The 22,593-nt window shown below is 37.6% G+C and overlaps 2 protein-coding genes across 3 annotated transcripts in view; both read right to left on the bottom strand.

Annotated features, from left to right (window-relative positions):
* LOC107746970 (uncharacterized) overlaps positions 1–3,793 on the bottom strand; it is a 12,688-nt gene extending 8,895 nt beyond the window's left edge. Inside the window, exon 1 of the mRNA XM_016561337.1 lies at positions 3,649–3,793. Within this exon, the coding sequence (XP_016416823.1) occupies positions 3,649–3,726 (78 nt within the window). The 5' untranslated portion in view covers positions 3,727–3,793. The remainder of the gene's footprint in view (positions 1–3,648) is intronic.
* Positions 3,794–8,832: 5,039 nt separating this feature from the next.
* ice1 (KIAA0947-like (H. sapiens)) overlaps positions 8,833–22,593 on the bottom strand; it is a 17,109-nt gene continuing 3,348 nt past the window's right edge. Inside the window, exons 4-23 of one of the 2 annotated variants that reach the window (XM_016561323.1) lie at positions 20,905–20,923; positions 20,347–20,458; positions 19,708–19,784; positions 19,582–19,619; positions 19,017–19,099; positions 18,746–18,822; positions 16,660–16,697; positions 16,335–16,417; positions 16,192–16,228; positions 16,053–16,103; positions 15,851–15,928; positions 15,503–15,747; positions 15,308–15,376; positions 10,972–13,314; positions 10,712–10,880; positions 10,376–10,536; positions 9,899–10,089; positions 9,689–9,789; positions 9,240–9,338; positions 8,833–9,106 (exon numbers count right to left, since the gene is read on the bottom strand). In XM_016561323.1, the coding sequence (XP_016416809.1) occupies positions 8,925–9,106; positions 9,240–9,338; positions 9,689–9,789; positions 9,899–10,089; positions 10,376–10,536; positions 10,712–10,880; positions 10,972–13,314; positions 15,308–15,376; positions 15,503–15,747; positions 15,851–15,928; positions 16,053–16,103; positions 16,192–16,228; positions 16,335–16,417; positions 16,660–16,697; positions 18,746–18,822; positions 19,017–19,099; positions 19,582–19,619; positions 19,708–19,784; positions 20,347–20,458; positions 20,905–20,923 (4,253 nt within the window). In that variant the 3' untranslated portion in view covers positions 8,833–8,924. Of the gene's footprint in view, positions 9,107–9,239; positions 9,339–9,688; positions 9,790–9,898; positions 10,090–10,375; positions 10,537–10,711; positions 10,881–10,971; positions 13,315–15,307; positions 15,748–15,850; positions 15,929–16,052; positions 16,104–16,191; positions 16,229–16,334; positions 16,418–16,659; positions 16,698–18,745; positions 18,823–19,016; positions 19,100–19,581; positions 19,620–19,707; positions 19,785–20,346; positions 20,459–20,904; positions 20,924–22,593 lie in introns of both variants that reach the window. The other variant, XM_016561322.1, reaches the window with a different exon arrangement.

The following is a 22,593-nucleotide window of genomic DNA, read 5'->3' as shown; positions in this document are numbered from 1 at the left end:
AACTGTGGAACACACAACACTATTTATACACTCATACACTTATTTATCTAACACACATACTTAGTCTACATTTCAATTTTGCACTAATATACCTGTACATACAAAACTGTCTATTATAATATACCTGTACATACAATTGTCAATTTGTATATTGTATTCCTTATTTACTTGTTCTATATTTTATTTTTTATTTTTTTTTATCTGTGTTTTTGTTCTGTCACTCTGTTGCACTGTGGAAGCTTCTGTCACGAAAACAAAAAAGTTTTTATTCTTTATTTTTACACAGCATTCATTGCAGTTTACACAGATCATAACTTGATCAAAAGAATACATTCTCTGGGCTCTAGTGTGTTGAATTCTTGATTATCAATGGATATGTGTATTGTTTGTAATAGTTCTGTAGGAGTCCCTTAAACTGCCCTTAGTGAAAAAGCAGGTTCTCAGCATCATATAGGCAACGTAGGACACAACTAAAAAGTGCAGAAAATGCTGGGAAACCAAAGAATGTGCAGTAGCTCAAGGATTTTGCTTAGTAACAGTGAGCACTTTTATGTCTCAGGACAAAGCAGGAACTCATGAACAGCGCACAAAAAATACAGTCAATGATCAATGATCATCCAGGAAGCCAAACATTATAAAAACAACCAGGGGGATCCACATTTTTGTTCAGTTTTCATTTATGTTATTGTGGAATAGATGCAAGTATCTTCTGTTAAGTAAAATAGCTATATTAGGCTATTTTACAGTTCTAAAACTGAGCAATGTAAATTCCCTCTTATTTTTGCACGGCATATGGAGAACTGTCATGTGGTAATATACTGACAGCCTCTGGTTGCCCTGGCTAGCAATAATTAAAACATAGCCTAGGCCTATATGTGGCCCTTTTTTATGGATAGGATATTAAATGTTTAACGTTACACATACGGGGATACACGTCAACAGCTTAGGTTGCATCATTAAAAATAGCTATCATTTACATATTAGCTAAATATAGGTCCATTGGCCTTTAATGAAACATTACCCACCTTGTCCCTTTTCATGAGGATGATGTCCTCTTCTGGAACATATCCCCAGCAAGCAATAGCCGTCATTTCAACGTCTCGTTTAAGTATAGACCCGATATAGTCCGGCTATGTGTAACCCACTTCAAGCCCAAATAACCTTGAATTTGGTTTCATGTCGTTTTTTGGCAAAATAACTTGTGAGATGTATGATATTCCATCATGTAAGCAAAGTCAACAGCGTTTACAAGGTGTTTGGTTTCATTTCTTTGTTCAATACGTAGCCTGAGCGTAGCCACGATTTAGCTCGTAGTCCGAGCGGCTATCTGTAGCCCACTTATAGTCAAACCTGATTCACTGTAGTTTTTGGCCAGGCAGCGCATGAGATGGTTGATATCCCATCATGTTCGTAGTGTCAATAATATCTACAAAGATATAAGTGTCATTTAATGACATGGTCTATATGTAGCCACGATTTAGGTGTAAATTGGACGGGCTATGAGTAGTCTGCTTTTAGCCCACCTGGCAAAATCGAGGCAATCTGTGGTCTAATTTTAACGGCTTGGCTATAGCCCTATACCAGTAACCAGACCAGCCATGAGTATGGCCAAAATAGCCTTAAAATTTGTGTTGTTATGAAGTCAGACAATTTTGGAGGCAGAGACAGATTGTGGGGGGCACTAATAGGGAAAAACTTAAACTGTTGGAATAAAGAGATTTAAAGGGTTAGTGATAGAAAACTTGCAGCTCAATGGGCATCAGTGTTTAAGGTTGGTAAACACTTGTACACGGACGCATATAATACTACCCGTCTGACATTGGCATGTGTTATTCAGGTGTCATAGTTGTGCAGAATTGAAGGAAGAAACCACAAAGACAGTACCAGAAGGATGCTGGACAGGTAAAGCCTACAAATCTTGCCACATTAATCCAACATTGTGGTGTCAATACTCAATAAGTTACAACGCAAATCAGAAATGTAAAAAATAATTCCTTTACTGGTCATTTTGAAATGTCAAACTTTGTCCGAAATTGTTAACCACCTCAATCTGTATTATATTTTAGGGTTTTAAAAAAATTCCCTCATGTCCAAATTCAACATGAAGCGGGGTGGTCCGCTGCAGAAAGAGGCATTTGAAAAGACTTCACTGTTCTCGGTCATTAGAGGTATGTGTATAAAACACACAACATTTACCAGAGAGCTTCTCTCTGTTTTAACACACTGAATGGTGATGCATTATATATGTCTCGTTTTTGTTTTTAGTAGGCATTAGTGTTGTCAAAAGACCCGGTACTTCGGTACCAAGTCGGTACTAAAAAAATGAAAACGTTACAGTACCAGGTTTTTTTAAGTACCGGTGGTACCGATGACTAGTCTATTCTTGGGCTATGGTTAGACGTCTATTAAATTTTCACTGACAGCCCAAATTCAGCCTTTTTTTAGCCTAGACCCATATTCACTGTCTATTAGACATATATATGTAGTCGTTTAATAGCGGTCTATTTGATGACTAGTCTATTCTTGGGCTATGGTTAGACGTCTATTAAATTTTCACTGACAGCCCAGCCTTGTTTTAGCCTAGACGTCTGGGCTGTGTTTAGATGGCTAATAGAAGTCTTTTAAATGCAAAATTGCTTGCTGGGTCGTGACCTTAAAAACTCCTGCAGATCGTCCTCCATCGCAGAGCTACAACAATTATCATTAATAATTATTTTATTGTAATCACGTGGAGGTTTGTTTTATTCTTCTACTGTTGCACTGTGGAAGCTTCTGTCACGAAAACAAAAAAGTTTTTATTCTTTATTTTTACACAGCATTCATTGCAGTTTACACAGATCATATAACTTGATCAAAAGAATACATTCTCTGGGCTCTAGTGTGTTGAATTCTTGATTATCAATGGATATGTGTATTGTCTGTAATAGTTCTGTATGAGTCTCTTTAACTGTCCTTAGTGAAAAAGCAGGTTCTCAGCATCATATAGGCAACGTAGGACACAACTAAAAAGTGCAGAAAATGCTGGGAAACCAAAGAATGTGCAGTAGCTCAAGGATTTTGCTTAACAACAGTGAGCACTTTTATGTCTCAAGACAAAGCAGGAACTCATGAACAGCGCACCAAAAATACAGTCAATGATCAATGATCATCCAGGAAGCCAAACATTATAAAAACCAGGGGGATCCACATTTTTGTTCAGTTTTCATTTATGTTATTGTGGAATAGATGTAAGTATCTTCTGTTAAGTAAAATAGCTATATTAGGCTATTTTACAGTTCTAAAACTGTGCAATGTAAATGATCTCTTATTTTTGCAAACTTATACACTCCTAGGCCCTATAAGATAACTTTTATTACTAGTGAACCAGGTAACTATCGAAGGTACATCATTTCTGATTGTACATGACACTTGGCATGTGGAGAACTGTCATGTGGTAATATACTGACAGCCTCTGGTTGCCCTGGCTAGCAATAATTAAAACATAGCCTAGGCCTATATGTGGCCCTTTTTTATGGATAGGATATTAAATGTTTAACGTTACACATACGGGGATACACGTCAACAGCTTAGGTTGCATCATTAAAAATAGCTATCATTTACATATTAGCTAAATATAGGTCCATTGGCCTTTAATGAAACATTACCCACCTTGTCCCTTTTCATGAGGATGATGTCCTCTTCTGGAACATCTCGTGACCTTAAAAACTCCTGCAGATCGTCCTCCATCGCAGAGCTACAACAATTATCATTAATAATTATTTTATTGTAATCACGTGGAGGTTTGTTTTATTCTTCTATTTAAATAATAAAAAACGACTTTAATATATGATAACTTACCGCGAAAGACTGACAACCTTTCTCCAATGCAGCTGCGTACATCCAAGATCACTCAAGTGATGCTATACCAACAAAAGCGCGAAGCTTTGCGAGAGCAAAAGTTTTGCGAGAGAACGCAAAAGATTTGAAAAATATTTTTTCCTCCCACGCCGAATTTTTTCCACCTACCCCGAAATTTTTCCACAACCATGTCCCTTTAGGGGCTCCGTACTTTTGTGCAATAGATAAACATTTATTTGTTTTAGATATTTTATGTTTAGATATTTCTGTTTTGCGGGAGTCCCGTGAATCATTTTATTCTCCCGCATCCCGCACACACACATCTTGTCCCGTGCCGCGCTCTGTTGCGTCGGGTCTCGCGGGAGCAGGTCTCTAATCCACTGGCACTTGACTCGACAGTGTGTGTGCTACATCCTTTTTTACAATATCTAGATTATAAAACACTGCATTATGTCAGCAATGTAACGCGGCAGTAACGTATAGAGACCTCGGCTTGTAACTATACTCTAATTACTATTTTGAAAATTATAACGCGTTAAATTACTCCGTTACTAAAAAAAGTAATCTAATTACAGTACAGTTACTAAGTAATGTGTTACTGCCCAACACGGATTAGGACACTTTAAAATACCATATGACCTGCTCTTTAAGTAACTTCTGTAGCTTTAATGGATATTTGTGTATATTTACTTCAATTAATTTAGTTTTTTTTTTTTATCTTTGCATCTAGTGGTCTCTCTGAGGGCTCAGCCCCCCTGTGGATGAAGTCCTAGAACTGCCCCTGTATAGCAATATGACCCAGCACCCAAAATACTCCAATGCAGTCTCCATTCTTCACGAAAGATGGATAAAAAGGCGCACATGAAACAAATCTTGAAAAAAAATTATATACGACCCCGCCAAATTCAGGCCAAATTACAGAGATGCTGATTCGCACGGGACTAATATTATCACAGGACCTCGTGGTTTGTAGGGACATTTCAGAAATAATTGTATGTTGACATTTAGGATAATTCTACACGTCTTTATAAACGAGGCCCCAGAACTCATATTTTACAATCAGATGTCACTCAGTGAACCATTAAAAAAAAGAAAAAAATGAAACAAGACTGTGAGTCAAACTATGAACCTCAATCACTGAAACATTTCCTAAGACCTCTATTGGTTCTTCTATGTTGTCAGTTTTACTGTAACAGGGGTTTCCAGTCTCGGTCCTGGAGCGCCGGTGTCCTGCAGAGTTTAGCTCTAATGCCGAGTTCACACTGCACGATTTTCAAAGACGTTGCATCACTGTTGGTTTCACACTGAACGACTATCTGAGGTAGCATTCAGTTGTCGCTACAAAACCCGCCCAATTACTACTCAAAACTAGCCTGAAAATAGCCCAATAGCTTTCGAGGGGGTCCCCCAGTAAAAATCGCGTTCTGGGTAAAATACACATTTTTTTGGCGGGGTTCTCCTGGTACAATATCAGTTATTGGGGTCGCTTCAACCTGCTGACATAAAAAACAACCGGCGGCAATCGCGGATTTGGCAACACTGGTCCGCAAACTACGTTTCATATAACTCCTCCCCGAACTTCCCGCTGCCCTGTATCGTGCTCTCTCATTGGCTGTAGGTCATCGCCGATGTGTTTTTCAGTCAGAACTAATTTCCCACAGTGTGATTGTGAATCGGCGACAGCTCCAGATATTTAGCATGCCAAATTTTTCACGGGCGTCGGCGACGTGTCGCGATTCCCTCAGATCGCGTCTTTTTATTTATTTATTTTTTTTTTTTTTTTTTCTCTGAAAAATCCTATTGGCTTTTTGTCGAGGGAACCAGTGCGATGCTAACAGCCGATCCGCCTACAAGTGACGTCATAGTTCCCCCACTCTATTGTACTTCCACTCTACAAGCCAAGGTGATTGGTCTTCAGATGCTCTGAAAGTCACGAAAACAAATTCCTCGTATGTGTAAACATACCTGGCAATAAAGCTCATTCTGATTCTGATTCTGATTGATAATTCACACTGTGTGATTGTCACTCGCGTGAACGAGCACCGATTTGCCTCCGATTTCGGGCATTTGTCGGCGATTTCGCAAAACCTGTCGGCGAGTGAAAAATCGGGCTAAAATCGTGCAGTGTGAACTCGGCATTAGGTGCTTCCAAATATGGAATCAAAATACCTCAGTAGTAACTGAAGAAAAGTTATACAGACTAATACAGACCTGCATTAGTTAATCTATTACGCCTTTGGGGCAAAGATTAAAAGCTTGACGTGAAAAAGATTAACCCAGTAACTGTTTTAGTAAGCCTTTTTCTGCAAGTGTCTGAAAAAATGAGCGCGTCAGATTTCGCTCGCTTGGTGATGTGGCAAAAGGATCTCATTATAATATCACCGCCCCTTAATCTGTAAATTTACATTCATGGCGCAGTCATTTTGATTTCGCAAGCGACAATGGTGTACCAGCTCTAATGCCATGGCGAAATTTTGAGCAAAACCAGGGCTGGACTGGGACAAAAAAATCGGCCCAGGCATTTTTTGGTCCAGGCGGCCCTTTGGGCGGTGTTATGCAAATCTTCCCACATAGTGTGGTAGATATGTGGGGGCGTGTTCGAACGAGCCGTTTTAGGGGGGTGTGGCTGATAACTTTCTTTTATAAAGAATATCTCTTTGGATTTGAGACTTTAGTCTTTGCAAATTTACAGATCTTCTTTATGCACCAAGAGCTTGTAACACTCCAAAGAGAAAGGAAAAAATGAAATCGCATCATATGACCCCTTTAAGTAAATAAATAAATGAGAAAAATGTCTATCAATACAGGGAAAATGCTCTTACCCGTTGTCACCTGGACTGTATCTTCTAGTTGCCCATGGGGTCCCACATAAATGACTGCCATTAGAGTGGGACAAAAAGTAGTTCATTCCATATGCCCTCACTTTGTCACTTCTCTTTCTTACTGGATGTTTAAGTTGGTTATCCATCATTATTTGTGTCTGCAGCCGCTGATAATGTTGTTGTTAACTGTTACTGACATTGTGCATATGTTCAGTAAAGTTAAAGTGGAGTTTGGCTGGATTTGCGCCAATATCACCAGTGGCGGATGAGGAATCTAATGGTAAAAGATAAAGGTGATGAAGAATCACTACCGTTGACTCCGATAGCAGTGATGGGAAGTCCAGTTCTTTTAAGCGAACCGGTTCTTTCGGACAGTTCGTTTCAATGAACCGGTTCAAAAAACCGGTTAATCGGTTCTTTTACGCCCTAACGTAATGACGTCATTCGCGATGACGTAATGATATCAAGTCTATCGTCCCGGGCCGGGATGAAAATACACATTCAAATATATAAAGTCAGTAATCATAACTTCAGTCAGTTAAAACATCATAATCATGATCTGAAAAGTTTATAATTAATTTTTGCAACTAAGCACCCAAATACAGTAACAGGCAGTGATGTGCATACCAGGATTTAAGTCTTGAAGTTATAAAGTAAATAAATAATTTGTCATCAGCGCAGAAACCATAATCCACTTAATATACATACTCCATTGCGATTTATTTGTTATTAAATTAAATAAACTTACGTTTCGCCAGATTGCCTTCATTCATGTGGAGACGTAAACCGTTTCAAACGATTCAGTCCGATTGGGTGAACTAGTTCAACAGGTTCACTAAGAAGAACCAGTTAAATCGAACGATTCGTTCGCGAACCGGACATCACTATCCGATAGGGGTGACATACGGAGGTGCAGGATCAGAACTTGCGTTTGGAGACCTCATGGCACCACTATCATTATAAGGCTGATTGGAGTAGATTTTAAAAGGCTTTCCAGCTGTGTTGGTGGGAACCAGCGAAAACTGCTTCATAAAACTGGCCGCCAACGCAGGTGTATTCACCCGCAGCAAGTGACAGTGGTTTCGCCTTTGCGAGGTTTCCCATACACACATCCATAAAGCGTTGGCAGGTCCTTTCTGCTCGGCCTGAATCCAAGCCACCCGAAGATTCATCCAACTTTACCGTTACAAAGCTCACAAGCACTCTCTCGTCTAAGGCTAGACAGGCGTCCACAAGTGTTACAAGACGCTGAGAATAAGTTTAAAAATCCCGGGAAGAATAAATAAACCGAGAATCTTCTACGTGAGCTGCTTTTCAACGAATTGTTGAATCCAGAGCATTCCATCTCTACTGGAGTGCGCATGTCTCTGAAATGTAAACTCTTTCTGGAAGCGTGACACACCCCCCTCCAATTTCCACACCCATTTATTTATCCAATCCAATAAAAATGTGATGCGAGCATTTACAGCGGAATTTCTAGGATTATTTTTCTTCTGCAATTTAGTGAATTATTTCCAATTCTCTCTCTCTCTCTCTATATATATATATAATCTTTAACTGGTAAGAGTTTTTAATTTAATGTTATAAAAACTTCCCCACATTCATAAAAATTAAAGCAACCTAGCATGCCAAAATGATAATAACAAGCACTAAATGGTGGTTCAGCCTGCAACACAATTTGAGTGGGTCTGCAGCTGGAAAGTTCCGTTATTAAACAACGAAATGTCTTACCAACATAGATCATTTCAACTGTATTGTTAGATCAAATTGACATTCCTTGTCACAGCTTATTGCTCCCAATAAATCGCAGTCAAGACAGTTTAGAAGTCAAGTCTTTTCCACCACCATGGAAGTCAAGCTTTTTCAGTCACGATTTACCTTCAATTCCTAACTGGAATTTTAGGTCAAGGTTCTCTTATTGTTTTTAAAGCAAAACCTGCCATGAAAATACTCAGAACTAAAATTATAAAAGGCTACGTTACATAAGGAACAACAGTTTCAAGTGTCTAATCAAATCAAGACAAAAGCAGATAATGTATCAAGAATATTCTAAGCAGAAAATGATTTTTTTTTTTTTTCACAATTTTAGCCTGAAAATAGAAACACAAAAACATTTTTAATTTCAATACAAATTATCTTTATGGTATAAAGTTATTTTCTTTAATCTACATAACATACATAAATGTACAAGAACGGCATGATTTCCTTGATTTCCAGTAACCAATGATCACAAAAAGAGCATCTGAAGTGATAAAAAAAAAAAGTTCAGGATTTCATTTGACGACAAAGGGAGCCAATCTGAGTGATGCAGCTGGTCACAGCAGAGGGTACTGGCTGTGTAGTTTCGCTTCGCCATGATGCTAGAGCCTCCAGGGCATCTTTGGGGTTGCAGGGTGCCAGGTCATAAATGGCATAGACAGCAGACAACTGCACCTCATTGGGCACACCTGCAATGATACAACAAATGGTTGTATTGTGATTCATGGTAGGTTTATATATTTTAAAAAAACTACTAAGCAAAGTAATGTATTAAAATATTTTTAATTTGCCATTACAGTTGTTACATAAGAGGTTCAGTACCTTCTGTAATACCATGTTTTCCAAAGAGGTTTACAGCTTTTGCAACATTTTGGACTGATTTACATAGCATCTGCTTCATTCCTAACTGACCAAGTCGTCCTGGAAGAATAAAAACAAAAGACAAATTTCAAATCTCTTAAAAGGCTTTTTTTTTTTAAATATAATTTGTGGGATTTTTATACCACTATTTTTCATGATATTCTGACTCGTAGTGCTGCTATGAAATGCACCATTGAGCTAAAGAAAATGAATCAATCAAACCAATAATTTAAATTAAAGACTTCGAAAGTAAAATGAAATGTATTAGTTAGAAAGAAGTATAAAACATTATTATAATTTAACTTCATAGATTTTATTTTTTATATTTAGATTCAAATTAATATAAAACTTTAAAATTACTTTAAAACTAAATACAGTATTAATCACTTCATGCAAACCCAACAACGTACCAATCAATCGCAGAACAGCTGCTACAGAAACATCACAGACTGGGGATTGCTGAAGCCTTGATTGTGTCACCCAAGTGTTCATGATGGGCCACAGCTCTTTGCTTTAAAAAAAAAAATCATGACAGATATATTATTTCTTATTTTTAAAAATATATTAAGTATGCTTGATGCAAAATGATTTAACATTCTATATGCAGTAGATAAATATACCCAATAACATAATCATGTGTCCATTTCCACTTCATATGTGCACACAAGAGATCCAAGGTATGTATGTACTCCCATGCAGTTGGGCAAAGGTCATGACCATGACGATCATGCTTCTGGAATGTCAAATCTTTGTCTTCTTGAAGTGCTTTCACTGTGCTGCTAATCAATTTATGAATGTCATCAGGTGGACTCTAGAAAATATTAAGGGACAACTGATAAAATGCTTAAACTTAATCATGCAAATATGTAAAAACATTAGTTCCATGCATTAATTTAAAGGTAAAAGAAAAAATATTACACTGTTATGTGGCCACTCTTTATACATATGATGCCCAGAGGAAAGTTAACAGGGTCAGGATGGAAATTACAGCATTCATAGGTTTGTAATAATAATTATTGGTAAAGAAATAAATCATGGTAGTTAGCTCCAGCCATCAGAGAATGCAAGCAAAATAAAAAGCCCTAAACACTGCATACCTTATCCCAGTGTAGATATTTAGTCAGGTATTCCAAAATGTCATCTTCCGCTTTAAGCTTGGCCACTGTATGAATGGCTTTGCACAATGAAGTCTCATGGAAGAGCACACTTGGCCATGTTGTGACCATGAACAAAATTAGCTTGGAGGCATTAGGAAAATCTGTGAGTAAAGAATCCGTATAGAATCAACAACTCCATATAGAACACATGCTTCGTCTCTGAAAGTCTAAGTCTGAGAAAGTTAATATAAACATTTAAAATGGGTAAAGAACTAAAAAGAAATATGCTGAATGATCATATCATATAAATATAATGAAAAGTTGCTGTAAACTCACCTTGTTTGAGAATATTGTATGCAAAGGCATGGGCTTTCTGATAGTCTCCTATCTGGCGACATATCCCTGTGTAGACTCTACAGAGAGCTTGTACATGATCATAACTCAGAATGCTCTTCTCAGTCTTTAATTTAGTCAAAATGGCGGATATGAGTTTTTCTGCTGAAGACTAAAGAAACAGAAAAGAGGTGTGCATCAATATCCTCAAGACTGCAGTAACTAGAAAAGCCATCTGAATTGTGCAAAGCATAAGCGCATACCTGATTCACACAAAAATTAGCAATTACAGCCTTTTCTTCATCAGTCAAAATTGGCACCTGAGATATTCTCCCAACGAACACATGGCTCTTAACAACAGGCAATACATCAAAACAGGACAATCCAACTTTGGCCAGCACTTCTGAGATCTGACAATTGATGTCATTTGTCTTGTCTTTCTCAATTCTTTGTTCTTCTTGCTTGCTTAGTATTTCTTGGTTAGATTTGATGGACTCCCTTTTAATAACAGTCTGATGATCCATTACTTGTTCTGCAGGAGAAGCAACACCGGAAGGAGCAGGTGAACAGTTGTCAAGTCTGAGTTTTTTAGCACTCTTTGGCAATAGGATGTTTACGCCTGTCCTTTTTGGTTTCTGCTCTGTTTTGGTGAAGGCAGTGGATGAAGAACTGATCGTTTTATTTCCTGATATCTGGTTAACAGGCGGTGGGGAGGTACCACTCTCATTTCCAGCTCGGGTCAGGTTAACATTCCCACGGAGTATGTTTAAAGTGCGGGCACGTGCAGAGAGTTCAGGATACATAGAATCTAGCATCTGCATGGAATTTTCTTGTGAAGCAGCAGGAGGGGAAGAGGATAAGGCAGATGATGGGAGCCTTCCTGGGACCGGAACAGCATGTTTTGGAGTAGCTGATCCAAACTGCAGTGGTGAGGAGGGAACTCCACACGATGGTGACGGAGTGGTCAAGCACGGAGACATTTTTGATGCATCTGGAAGAGCTGAATCAAAAACAGGCACAGATGGCATCGTTGGTTCATCAGTTGGTAATCTTGAGGATACTGAAGTAGGCTTTAAAGGAGTGTGATGTTTTCCAAACCTCGGAGGAGTAGCAGTCAGTGGCATAACAACTGGAGGTAGGGGTGGACCCATCTCTGTTCGAACCCTTCCAAGAGATAAACACGAGGTTGGTGTAATATGGGTTTTTGTGTTAAGACCTGGACCAAGTGAAATACTGCCACCTTTTTCAAAGGTAGTATATTCTGGATCCAGAGTATCTTGGCATGGTGTTCTGGTATCCTCAAGACTCTCCACTGCAGAATCTCCTGATATTTCCTTCTTGTAAATATCACTGACAACATTTTCAACACCGGGGCTATGGGTATCAGCTGACATCCCATCTACCTGCTGACAAGATTCATTTTTCATTTGCACCAATGTTTTTCTTGGGCTCTCCGACTCATTTTCTTTAGTGCCCTTAAACTTGATTTCGTGACTCAGTAACTTGCACACATTTTGAACAGTTTTGTCATTTTCTGGGCATTCAGATTCTTTTTCATCCTCAGACTCCATGATCACGGTGGAAAGTCCAGAGGGAGATAATGCTCTGTTCTCAGAAAGAAATTCCTGAGGCTCATCTTTGGACATCTGCTTTGCAGTGGAGCACTGCTTATTCCTAGAAACATGGTCCAACTCTTCTGATGGGATCCTTCCCTCAGACCTTAAGTGAACACCCCTAACCTTTCTCATTAAACCAAAGAACCCTTCATCTTCTGATGATGACTCCTCATCCTTTGAGGGTCTTGAAGAGCAAGCACCTCCATTTTTTCTCACATCCAAACTTTTCTGATATTCTGTAGGCTTTAGATTATTATCCTCTTCAGACTGATCAGCCAGTCTGCTCTGAATTCCATGTGTTGATATATCTGCTACAGTCTTCATTTCTAGTGGTACAGAACTCTTCTCAACACTGTCTGATTTACTATAGTTCACATAAAGTGTTGAAATTCTCTTGACATTAGATGCCAATGGCACATTTGGCTGTACCTGAGAAGTTTCACATTCTGCAGAGTGAACAGAATTGGTGTGCACTAGTTCGGTTTCAACATGCTGCTGCAGATCTGAGTTTTCCAACAGACTTTTAAGATTATTAGTAGTTTTTGTATCCTTCAACTCTGTTCTTTCACCATTTTGATTCATCAGTGGTGTCCCTACTGCAGTTTGTGTGCTATCATTTTCTAAAGAACTTTCCACACTGTGTCTATTTCCTATACCTGACTTTGCAGTTTGACTCTGAGTACTGCCCATACAGCCATGCATTACATCAAACACATCCTCTACCTCCATGTGATGGCTATCAGATAATGTCTTTGCAATGTTATCTGCAGATACAACTACTTTCGCATGAGTGTCTGGGGACAAGAGTACAGAAGATTTTTCCACCTCTTCTTTCAGCAGTGACTTCTGACCCTCAATATCTGAAGGTTCTAATTGTGTGTTGTTTTGAAGAATAGCTTTATGTAAGCTTGATAGTCCTTCTTGTTTTCCATTATGTGATTGATATTCCTCTTTAGTATTGGACATCGGTTGGTCGTCATTCACACTGACCTGAAAGAACAAATGAAAAGTGTCATACTACATCTCTTTACCACTACTGGCCACACAGGAACATTATTAGTCACATTTTACAAGCCAGTATAAAAAGGAATTAATTAATTGCCATTGACTATAATTGTTGAATATCCATGGATAACACTATATTGGGGATGACACGCAATGTTTCACATTTGCTAGCTAAAAGTATTATTTCATTCAAATTACAATTGACTTGTATTATGAATTTCTACAACACAATTTCTGAGGGCTGAAAATAAATGCGTTGAAAGTGTTCTCATGAAACATCATGTACATGTTTTTCCAAACAATGCACATTTAATTTCTTACTTTAACATATTCACACTGATCTCAACAGAACGGCTCAGAAAGAATGACTGTTTAAGCTATAAATTATAAACTAAAGTCTAAGCAAAGTCAATAATAAATCACTGTATTTAAATACCAGCAAAGTCAAAGACCAATTGTGCTTCTCAATACTCAAACTGATGCTTCCTCATTTCCTCTCCCATCCGTCCTCTAACCTGTGACCCGGAAACTGATCAATATTAGCCATCTTAAAGGACATCTCAATTTTCTAACCGCACCATGAGGAGGCGAGGAATGAGGAGTGAGGAAGGTTCCAGAAAATCCATAAGTGAGGAAATTGACGAAAAACCTGACATGTATAAATTCTCCTCCCCCTTCACATCTCTCATAATAGTTTTAATTTATGTTTTATCTTTGCAGTTTAAATAAACCATATATCTCCCATTTCAACAGGACATCTTGCTTTATTAATATTCATTATGAATGTCTTATAGGGGTCATCGGATGCCCATTTTCCACAAGTTGATATGATTCTTTAGGGTCTTAAAGAAAAGTCTATAACATACTTTGGTTAAAATTTCTCAATGGTAGTGTAAAAAAAACATCCTTTTTACCTTGTCGAAAACAGCTGTGTTCACAGCGAGCCATTTTGGTTCATGTCCCTTTAAATGCTCTTTTCCTTAGGGTGACGATCAGTTCTCATGAGATTGTAAACTTTAGCCTCATTCGCCGCGGAACTTGCTAACTAGCACATTATTAGGAAAGGCGATTTGCAAAGATTCATAAAAATCCTTACACTCACTTCTTCTGGCGGTGAAGCTGGATCACAAATGATTTGCACGAACATAGACGCATTTAGGTAGATCGGGGGGGCGCATTCCCTTCAAAAACAAAAGTAATCCTCTGCATCTTCAGCGGCTCAGATGTTGGGAGTAAAAAATGACTGCTATGTTCATTATTACATCCAACAACAAAACACCTCAATCGCTAAGGAAACATTCTTGTCTACACCTACTCCGGTGTCGAAACAATAGCGGACTGTTGACAGCTCACTCAGGGCAGGTCTGTGATAAAGCGCCAGTGTCAATCAACAATCGTGGGAGGGGCCTGTGCAGAACTACATCACTCTGCCAAGAATCTGTGAATGGCTTGATCTGAGATCTGATCTTGATCTGGGGTTATTGTTTATGGGGATTAAAAAAAAAAAAACACTGGGTGGATTTTTATCATTATAGGGTGGTTGTGTACACAACACTGCCAACACAAATTTTTTGTTTAAACAACATGTAAAAGTGAATTTTGCATCCGATGACCCCTTTAACCAAACTTTAACATAAGGGACAGCAGATGACGCTTTAAAGTGAAGCTTGAGTGATCAAGAATATTCCAATGTACAAATAAGCTTTCCTTTGATTCCTCCTTAAACATATTCCCTTATTACTCATCCTTCCCTCGCATCCTGAGGGGTGGAGCTAACACATGAGGAAAGGAGGCGAGGAAAGGAAACGAGGATGCAAAAAAAAAAAAGTAATGAGAAGCACCTCAAGTCCTCATTTTCGAAAAATCATAGTACCGGCACAGGTCTTTCATCATAGTGACTCAAACTGATTCAGGAGGACTGTCATTGAAATTGAATCGCTTGAGCATTACAATGTAATTGAAACAAATTCTAACTTACCAGCTCTGTTGAGGGGCTATGCACAGGAGATAAAGCTGCAGGCAAAGGCTTGAACCACTCTTTAATGTCCTGCAAATCCACAGAGTAATCTCCATATAACAAGTCATCTCCAACTCTAACTGTCATTTCCTTTAGTAAAGATTTAGTAGCATCTTCAGTCCAAGTGTTCACATGTTCAAGCACATCTGAACTTACTTTCCTCTTTCTACTTGATATACTGAAATGTTGATCATTATTCTGCTTTATCAGTTTCTGAGATGATTCAGGCCTATTGGCCTCAGGAGGTGTTTTAGGTGTGGAGTGTTTTGAAGATTGTAATAGAGTTTCTGGACTGGGATTTCCAGGAGATGGATGAGAAATCTGTCTTTTTAAAGGACTGTTAGGCAGTGGTTGAGAAGATATTCTTTGAAGTTGGTTTTTCAAGGGTGTTGCCTCTTCTCCTACAAAAGAAATACGCATTGCCTCTATCAGAATATACCTTGGTTGCCTGACAACAAATACAATTTAGAAAAATAAAAGTTCAATCAATGCAAGAATGATTACCAGCGAGAAACAGATTTTCTTGCGATTGGGAACTTTCCACACAATGCCAGAGCTCTTCAAGCAGCATTCTGACTTTGCCTAAAGTAAACATTATCAATTAAAGAAAACATTATCAAGTGCCATGCTATCAAGCTGTTTTCTTTTAAATATTTAAGCATTTCTTCATACAATGGAAAGTCTAACAGTTTTAGACAATACATACCTTTGTCAATTAGTGGCTCAGCATCTGTTTGAGAAGACTTACTCCTTTTTTCTAAGACAAAAATTATTTCGTTTAATGACGGAAAACAATGGATCAAATAATATACAATTTACTAGGTATAAGAATGCACATCTTATACCTTTGTTGAACAACTCCTCAAGTTTGCCGAGTCTTTGCTAATAAAAAAAAAAAAATCAGTAAAAACAGTAATCGACATTAAAATCATAGCCTTTTACTTTACATTTTACCAGAGGATATATAATGTTTAAGAAAAATTTAAACCTGTGTTGTGTACAACATTTCTTCAAGTCTTCTCTTCTCATTTCTTAGAACAATGATTTCATTGTCCTGTTGAAAATTTGCCTCTGTGTACAAATAGACAATTACATTTTAATTAAGATTTTATTTCCAACTTGTATGGTGCACAAAACTAGCTGCTGGAGAATAGGTATGGAGATTAGGAAATAATCCAATATGCTACATATTTTAATATGTATGATAGTCCAATATGTTTTAATATGCGCAATAGTCCATATTTCAAATCTAAAGCAGAGTTTTTCATTCATGCACTGCAATTTGATTAAAATATAAGATCACTAACACAGACCTTTCAGCACCAAAATTTCATTCTCAAGGTTTCCTTTCCTGAGAGAAAAACACAACACACACTTAAATATTTTTAATGAATTTCAATTCTAGAATGTCAGATTCAACACTAACAAAAACTTAAGTATAGGCCTACATCAACAACAAAAAAAGGAAAAGCATCTGTCATTGTTTCGATTTGTAAACAATTAAAAAATAGGTACAGTACACCAGGGGCCCATTCTTTGTACGTGGATTACTCAAATGGGTTTTACTGTTGATGATTTGACATAATCCAGGATTAAGTTCTTTGAAGCTCATCCTGGAGTTGCTGTAATAGCAACAGGTCCATAAGCTCAAATAGACTGCAACTTTTTAAGCGGAGATGATTCTTAAAGTCTATCCAAGCCACTGCTTTTTTTTTTTTTACAAGAGTACCCTATTAAACCAGGGACAATAATAATTTAAAATAATAATAATTTAAAAGCTTTTTTTTATTTAAATAATATTATAATGTTATATAGTCTAAAATAATATAGACACATTCATTCATTGAGAGATAGGCTGGGTATCGAGTTCGATACTTTTTAGGCGAGTATCGAAAAACGCCTCGTCGTTCGGTTCCAAATTTCGATACCTAAGGGGTTAATCTCATCAGCGTCAGTGAGCCAATAAGCCTGCAGCACTAGCTGGTGTGTTCGACTCAGGGCCGTCCTGAGGGGGGTGCAACTGGTGCGGTCGCACCGGGCCCCGCATCAGCTAAGGACGGCCCTGGTCCGACTATAAGAGGCGCGAGCGACACAGATCGATCAGTGTTTGACATCCGCGAGAGCAATTCGAAAGCGCACGGAGCAGTCTGCTCTCTTTAGCTCTCGTGGTACTGTAATACACCGATCGGTCTGCACAGTCGGTCCGCGTCAAGTCGAACACACCTACTAGTTTACACCGGTTACACTCAGAGATGTGGTGCACACGTGAGGCTGTAGTGTGAATGTGTCCCAGCCCCCTTAGATGTAAGGCGAAGAGAGCTGCGTGGAGTTCCGATCATACGCAGATGTCTGTCACAGACAGACAGCGCTGGAAGCTGCTAATGCTCATCAGTAAATCATTCTATTCTAATCAGCACTAGTGTAAATGTAGCCTAACAGATGTGTAAACTGAAGACTATTTGAGCTTTATTAAAACTATTTGCACTGATTTATTGTGTTGGTTACATTTTGTTCCTTTGTGCAGTGGCTCAGGAGATGAGTCTTTGAGTTTGTATAAACATCAACAAGCTGAAAAATAAAACCAACGTTTTTTTTTTTAGATAATGTAATCTTGTTAAAATTGTCGAAAATTTTTGAACGATACCCAGCCCTATTGAGAGATTTATTTGTGAGGGAATAATTACCTTATAATTATATTGGAGTCTGAGCCGTGCATTAACCTGAACGGTGACAGCTATTATTCAAGTGGCTTGATACACTGATGTAACTCTGTAAAAATGCTTAGAAAAATGTTTTTGACTCCTAGGAAACTTTAATTAGTGCTGTTATGTAACAAATCTTGAAAAGATTAAATGAACTGCTAATTACAACACTGAAATAAAAATGTTGAGTCTGTACAAATACTAGAAATCATGAAATAATGGAAATAAAGGAGAAAGTACACATTTCATTTATCTATAATAACTTTTCTGCCATTTTAGTTGCTTGGTTTCCTTATAAAGATCAAGAAATTCATAAAGTTTTTCATCAGATGTGTGATGTTCTTTTTTAATATGATGTCATTACGTTGCTGTCTTGCTTTGCATTGCTTACCATGGTCTTGAGTATCAATATATCTGCTCTTTCCAATGCACTCAAGAATATGCAGTAATCTCACACAACTTAATCCAGATATTTTAATCAAATCCACAAATTAGTTTGAAGAACCAAGCCAGAGATCAGTTATCACAATTAGATGATCTCACATCTGTCAAATCATCTAAGATGTATTAAGTGAGGTATGAAGAATGGGCCCCAGCACAGTGTGTTTATAGAAAATATAACCAACCCATCAAAGCAACATTTAATTAACACAGCAGCACAGTTCATTATGACTATAACAGACCCAGTTGGACTTACTGAATGAGTGTCTTGGCATTCTCCAGCTTGAGATTCTCATGTTCCTCTGCAGTCTGAAGATATTTTCTGAGGGAATCCTTGAAATAAAACAGGAAAAAAATGACAATCAATGAAATATAAGTCAAAGAAGCAAATGAAAAATGGTATATTAACCCTGTTATTTTAGAGACAATCTAAGGTGAAATTAAATCAATAACTTGCATTTAGAAGCCAGTATTCCATTTTAACAGCCTTTTTTTTTAATTACAGAGGTAACTTTAAAGAACCTAACCTGAGTTTTCTGTAGATCTTCCTCCAGTGATTTCTTTTCAGTTTTGAGTTTCTCATTCTCCAGGTTTTGCCTTTGCACGGTATCTGTGAAAACAACATGTTTATGAGCAACACAAATACAATGCAGTAATTCAGTGTGTGTACACTACATTGTTGGTTTCAGTTTTTATTATTTGTATTTAGACTGAAGAGACAGTTCACAAAAAAAAAAAAAAAAGAAAATTTTCATTTACCAACCTTCAAGTTGCTACAAACTTTTGCGAGTTAGTAACCAAAACCTTTGATGGTAGCCTCTGACTTCCATAGTATTTTTTCTTTATTTCCATATTATGCACGCCAACAGCTACCATCAACTGATTGGTACAAACATTCTTCAAAATACCTTCTTTTGTGCTCAACAAGAGAACTATGGAAGTCAGTGGAAGTCAGTTTGGCGCACACTTGAGGGAAGGGAAATGATGACAGAATTTTCATTTTTTGATGAATCGTCCCTTTAATATGATCAGCAGTCTTGATCTATAGGCCCCGTTCTAATCTTAACCTAAAATAATTTGTGATGCATGTACCCTCTGCTTGTCTTAAGGATTCTTCAACTTTTTCTTTCCTGGGAAGACAGACAGACAAATACTATGAGCAGAAGACAATCACAAGAGCAACTAAACCACCATAGTACTACAGTAAAGTGGTCTTACAGAGTAAGTGTCTGAGCTTTTTCAGATTTTAGCCTGTCGACATCTTCACACCTCAGCTGATATGACTTCAAATCAGCCTGTTGAATTAAAAAAAACAATTTAAAAAAGGAGAAATTAACATGCACATATTTCCAGTCCAGTTGGAGTCAGCTTTACAAACTTTGTAATGAATGACTATTCTAACTTAAGATTTTAGTACCGTCTTCCTACAGTATTGGTAGTACAGAGTGCCGACAAATTCAACACAAAAGTGCAGTCATTCAATTGCTTTAATCTCAATGAGTAGGTAGATAGTAAACATTTCTTTTTTTAAGCATGCTCATGCCTCGTGGTAATGCAGCTTCAATTGTGAATAGTAAAAAAATGCACTTTTTTGTCAAAAATATATTTTTTTTTTTTCGTGAACTATCCCCTCAAGTTAATTATTTGTTCACTAGTATAAATCCCATAAGAAATAATATTTACACTGTGGGAAACACTCGTTAATGTTTTTATTAAAATTTAACTTTTTAAATAAAAGTGAGAGTTTTTAATATGTGCTAAAATTGGAAAAGAGAATCAGAGAATTTCACTGGTATTGGTAGCAACTGCTAAAAGTTTGAATTCTAGAGATAAAAATTAGTGTGTTTGAATACAGACCTTAGTTTTCTCCAGCTCTGTCTTCATCTGTTCATACTCCACTGTCTGTTTCTCTAAGGGCTCAAGCTTCAGCAACACCTCATCCAGCTGTTTGTGCAGTTTGCTGCTCTCTCTTTGAAAAACATCATGTTTTAAAGACATTAATTTAGTCACATACTTAAATGACAATCAACAATTTTTGCCCAAAATTACGATACTGTGCACATTATCAAACTTCTAAAGCAATACTAAAATGCAAATGACCGGTGCAAGTATTAAGGAACTTATCTGCCACTGAGCGTAAAGTACTTGTACAGCAGCATCCAGGCTTTGCATTACTTTAGTTACAACATGATAAGAAGTACAATGTCTTTGCAGTTGTTATGGGTATGCCATTTAAGCCCTAGGCTCACATGCATTGTGTATTCTCAGTCACCAGTTCTGGTAACAGCCTAGCAAATTTGTACTGCAAATTACATTGGTAAACAGCAACTTGTTAAAATATAAATGTCAGCTTAAAAATATTTATATTACACAGTGTGTAATATAACTGCAGTGAAACAGAAAATATCATCTTACCTCTGAGATTTCTGAAGCTGTGATGTTTTGTCAAGGAAAACAAAGATGGATCCATAGAGAAAAAAATAAATTTTCAAGCTTTGCGTTCACTGTGTTTAAAGCCAGTGTATATGAGTTGTGTGGAGCACGTTGCAGAGTGTAAATGTGCTAAGGGATTTTTTTTATTTTTATTAAAGGGTGTAACACTCCAAAGAGAAAGGAAAAATTGAAATCGCATCATATGACCCCTTTAAAGTTGGAGTATCTGTGTTTTTTCACTCACAACTTTTTAATTGTTCCAAAGTGAAAATGTTATTTCTTATGCTGATAACTGGTTAAAGGCGTTGTTATTGTTAACTTTTTTTTTTTTTTTTGCCTGAACTGTTTATTGCCTGCACACTCTTATGAAGGCAAGGTGCGTTTCACACATACCACCTCTTTGCCATGTGAGCTTTTACACCAGTAGCTTTTCTGCTGTGTAAGAGAACAGTGACTGTATCCACAGACATTTGTAAATTAAATGTGCTAGGGTTCAAGTGGCACCTGCTTCTAGCTATTTTTTGCAGTACAAAACAGGTAATTTTAATGTATTTTCCTAATTATAAACATGCTTGATTGCAGTGAAAATAGTTTTGCCATTCAAAATGTTAATTTATGTCATCCTAACCATTTACCATTTGTAAAGGATGTCGCATAGCAGACAGTAAAAATATAATTTGTACTTAAAATAAATCAAAATGAAAAAAAAAGGTTCCTGTTTAATACTAATTTTGTTTCTTGAACCAATTTATAAATGCAGTATTTTCACAACCATGCTGTTGCAGTGAATATCAGTATGGCTGTAATTACCTGCAGCTTAATGTGGCTGGGCTGATATTCAATACAACAACACTCATGCCCATATGATATTGCTTAAAGGGATCCTGTTATGCTTTTTCACTTTTTTAATTTTAGTCAGTGTGTATGTTTGGGCTTGGTTGAGTGAGTGCATCAGACGAGACGACGAAGAAGAAGTGCTGCTGCAGAGTTAGTGCATCAGAGAAAACGAAGAAGAAGAGCTGCTGTGCTGTAGCGTCAAATTTTCTGCATGTCTAGAACAATTCTTACAAGTACAACACGACGTAGCTGGGCGCCGCGGACAGACGCCGCCGGTGTGCCTACACTCATAGATAATAATGTATTCGAATTTTAAAGACGTGGCGCGACGCTGCACTTCTTGTCCGGTGTGCGACCGCCTGAAACGTTGTTTTTTTTCACCTCCGTGCCCAAACGTCTTTGTTTGGGCTTCCGAAAGCGGATGATGTCAGGAAACAGTGGTTGCAATTTATTTTTTAACTCTGTTCCTGAGCATTATAACCCCAATTATAACTTCCACAACATGAGGGAGTACAGTGCCTGCCGGATTCGCCCAAAAAGCTTTTGTTGAAAGACGGAGCAAGGGGCGTGGCAGTACTGAAACACCGTCTAAGCTGTTCGCCAATCACAACGCACTGGGACAGCTAACCAATCACAACACATTTTGTTTTTCGGAAGGCGGACCTTCATCAAAGCCGGAACTAATCGAGCCGTTTGTGCCAGGATGGGGAGAAAGGTATTTTAATAATGTAAATAATGTGAAAAATAATGCGTTTTTCGAACCACCAAGCATGAGAGCATGTTCTAGTACACCCCCAAAACAAAATCAAGACTTTGTAAAAAAGCATAATAGGA

The sequence above is a fragment of the Sinocyclocheilus rhinocerous genome, unplaced genomic scaffold, assembly GCF_001515625.1.
Source record: "Sinocyclocheilus rhinocerous isolate Xijiao unplaced genomic scaffold, SAMN03320098_v1.1 scaffold529, whole genome shotgun sequence".
Taxonomy (NCBI): domain Eukaryota; kingdom Metazoa; phylum Chordata; class Actinopteri; order Cypriniformes; family Cyprinidae; genus Sinocyclocheilus; species Sinocyclocheilus rhinocerous.
The sequence above is the reverse complement of the archived record's forward strand: the minus strand, read 5'-3'. Positions and strand labels throughout refer to the sequence as shown.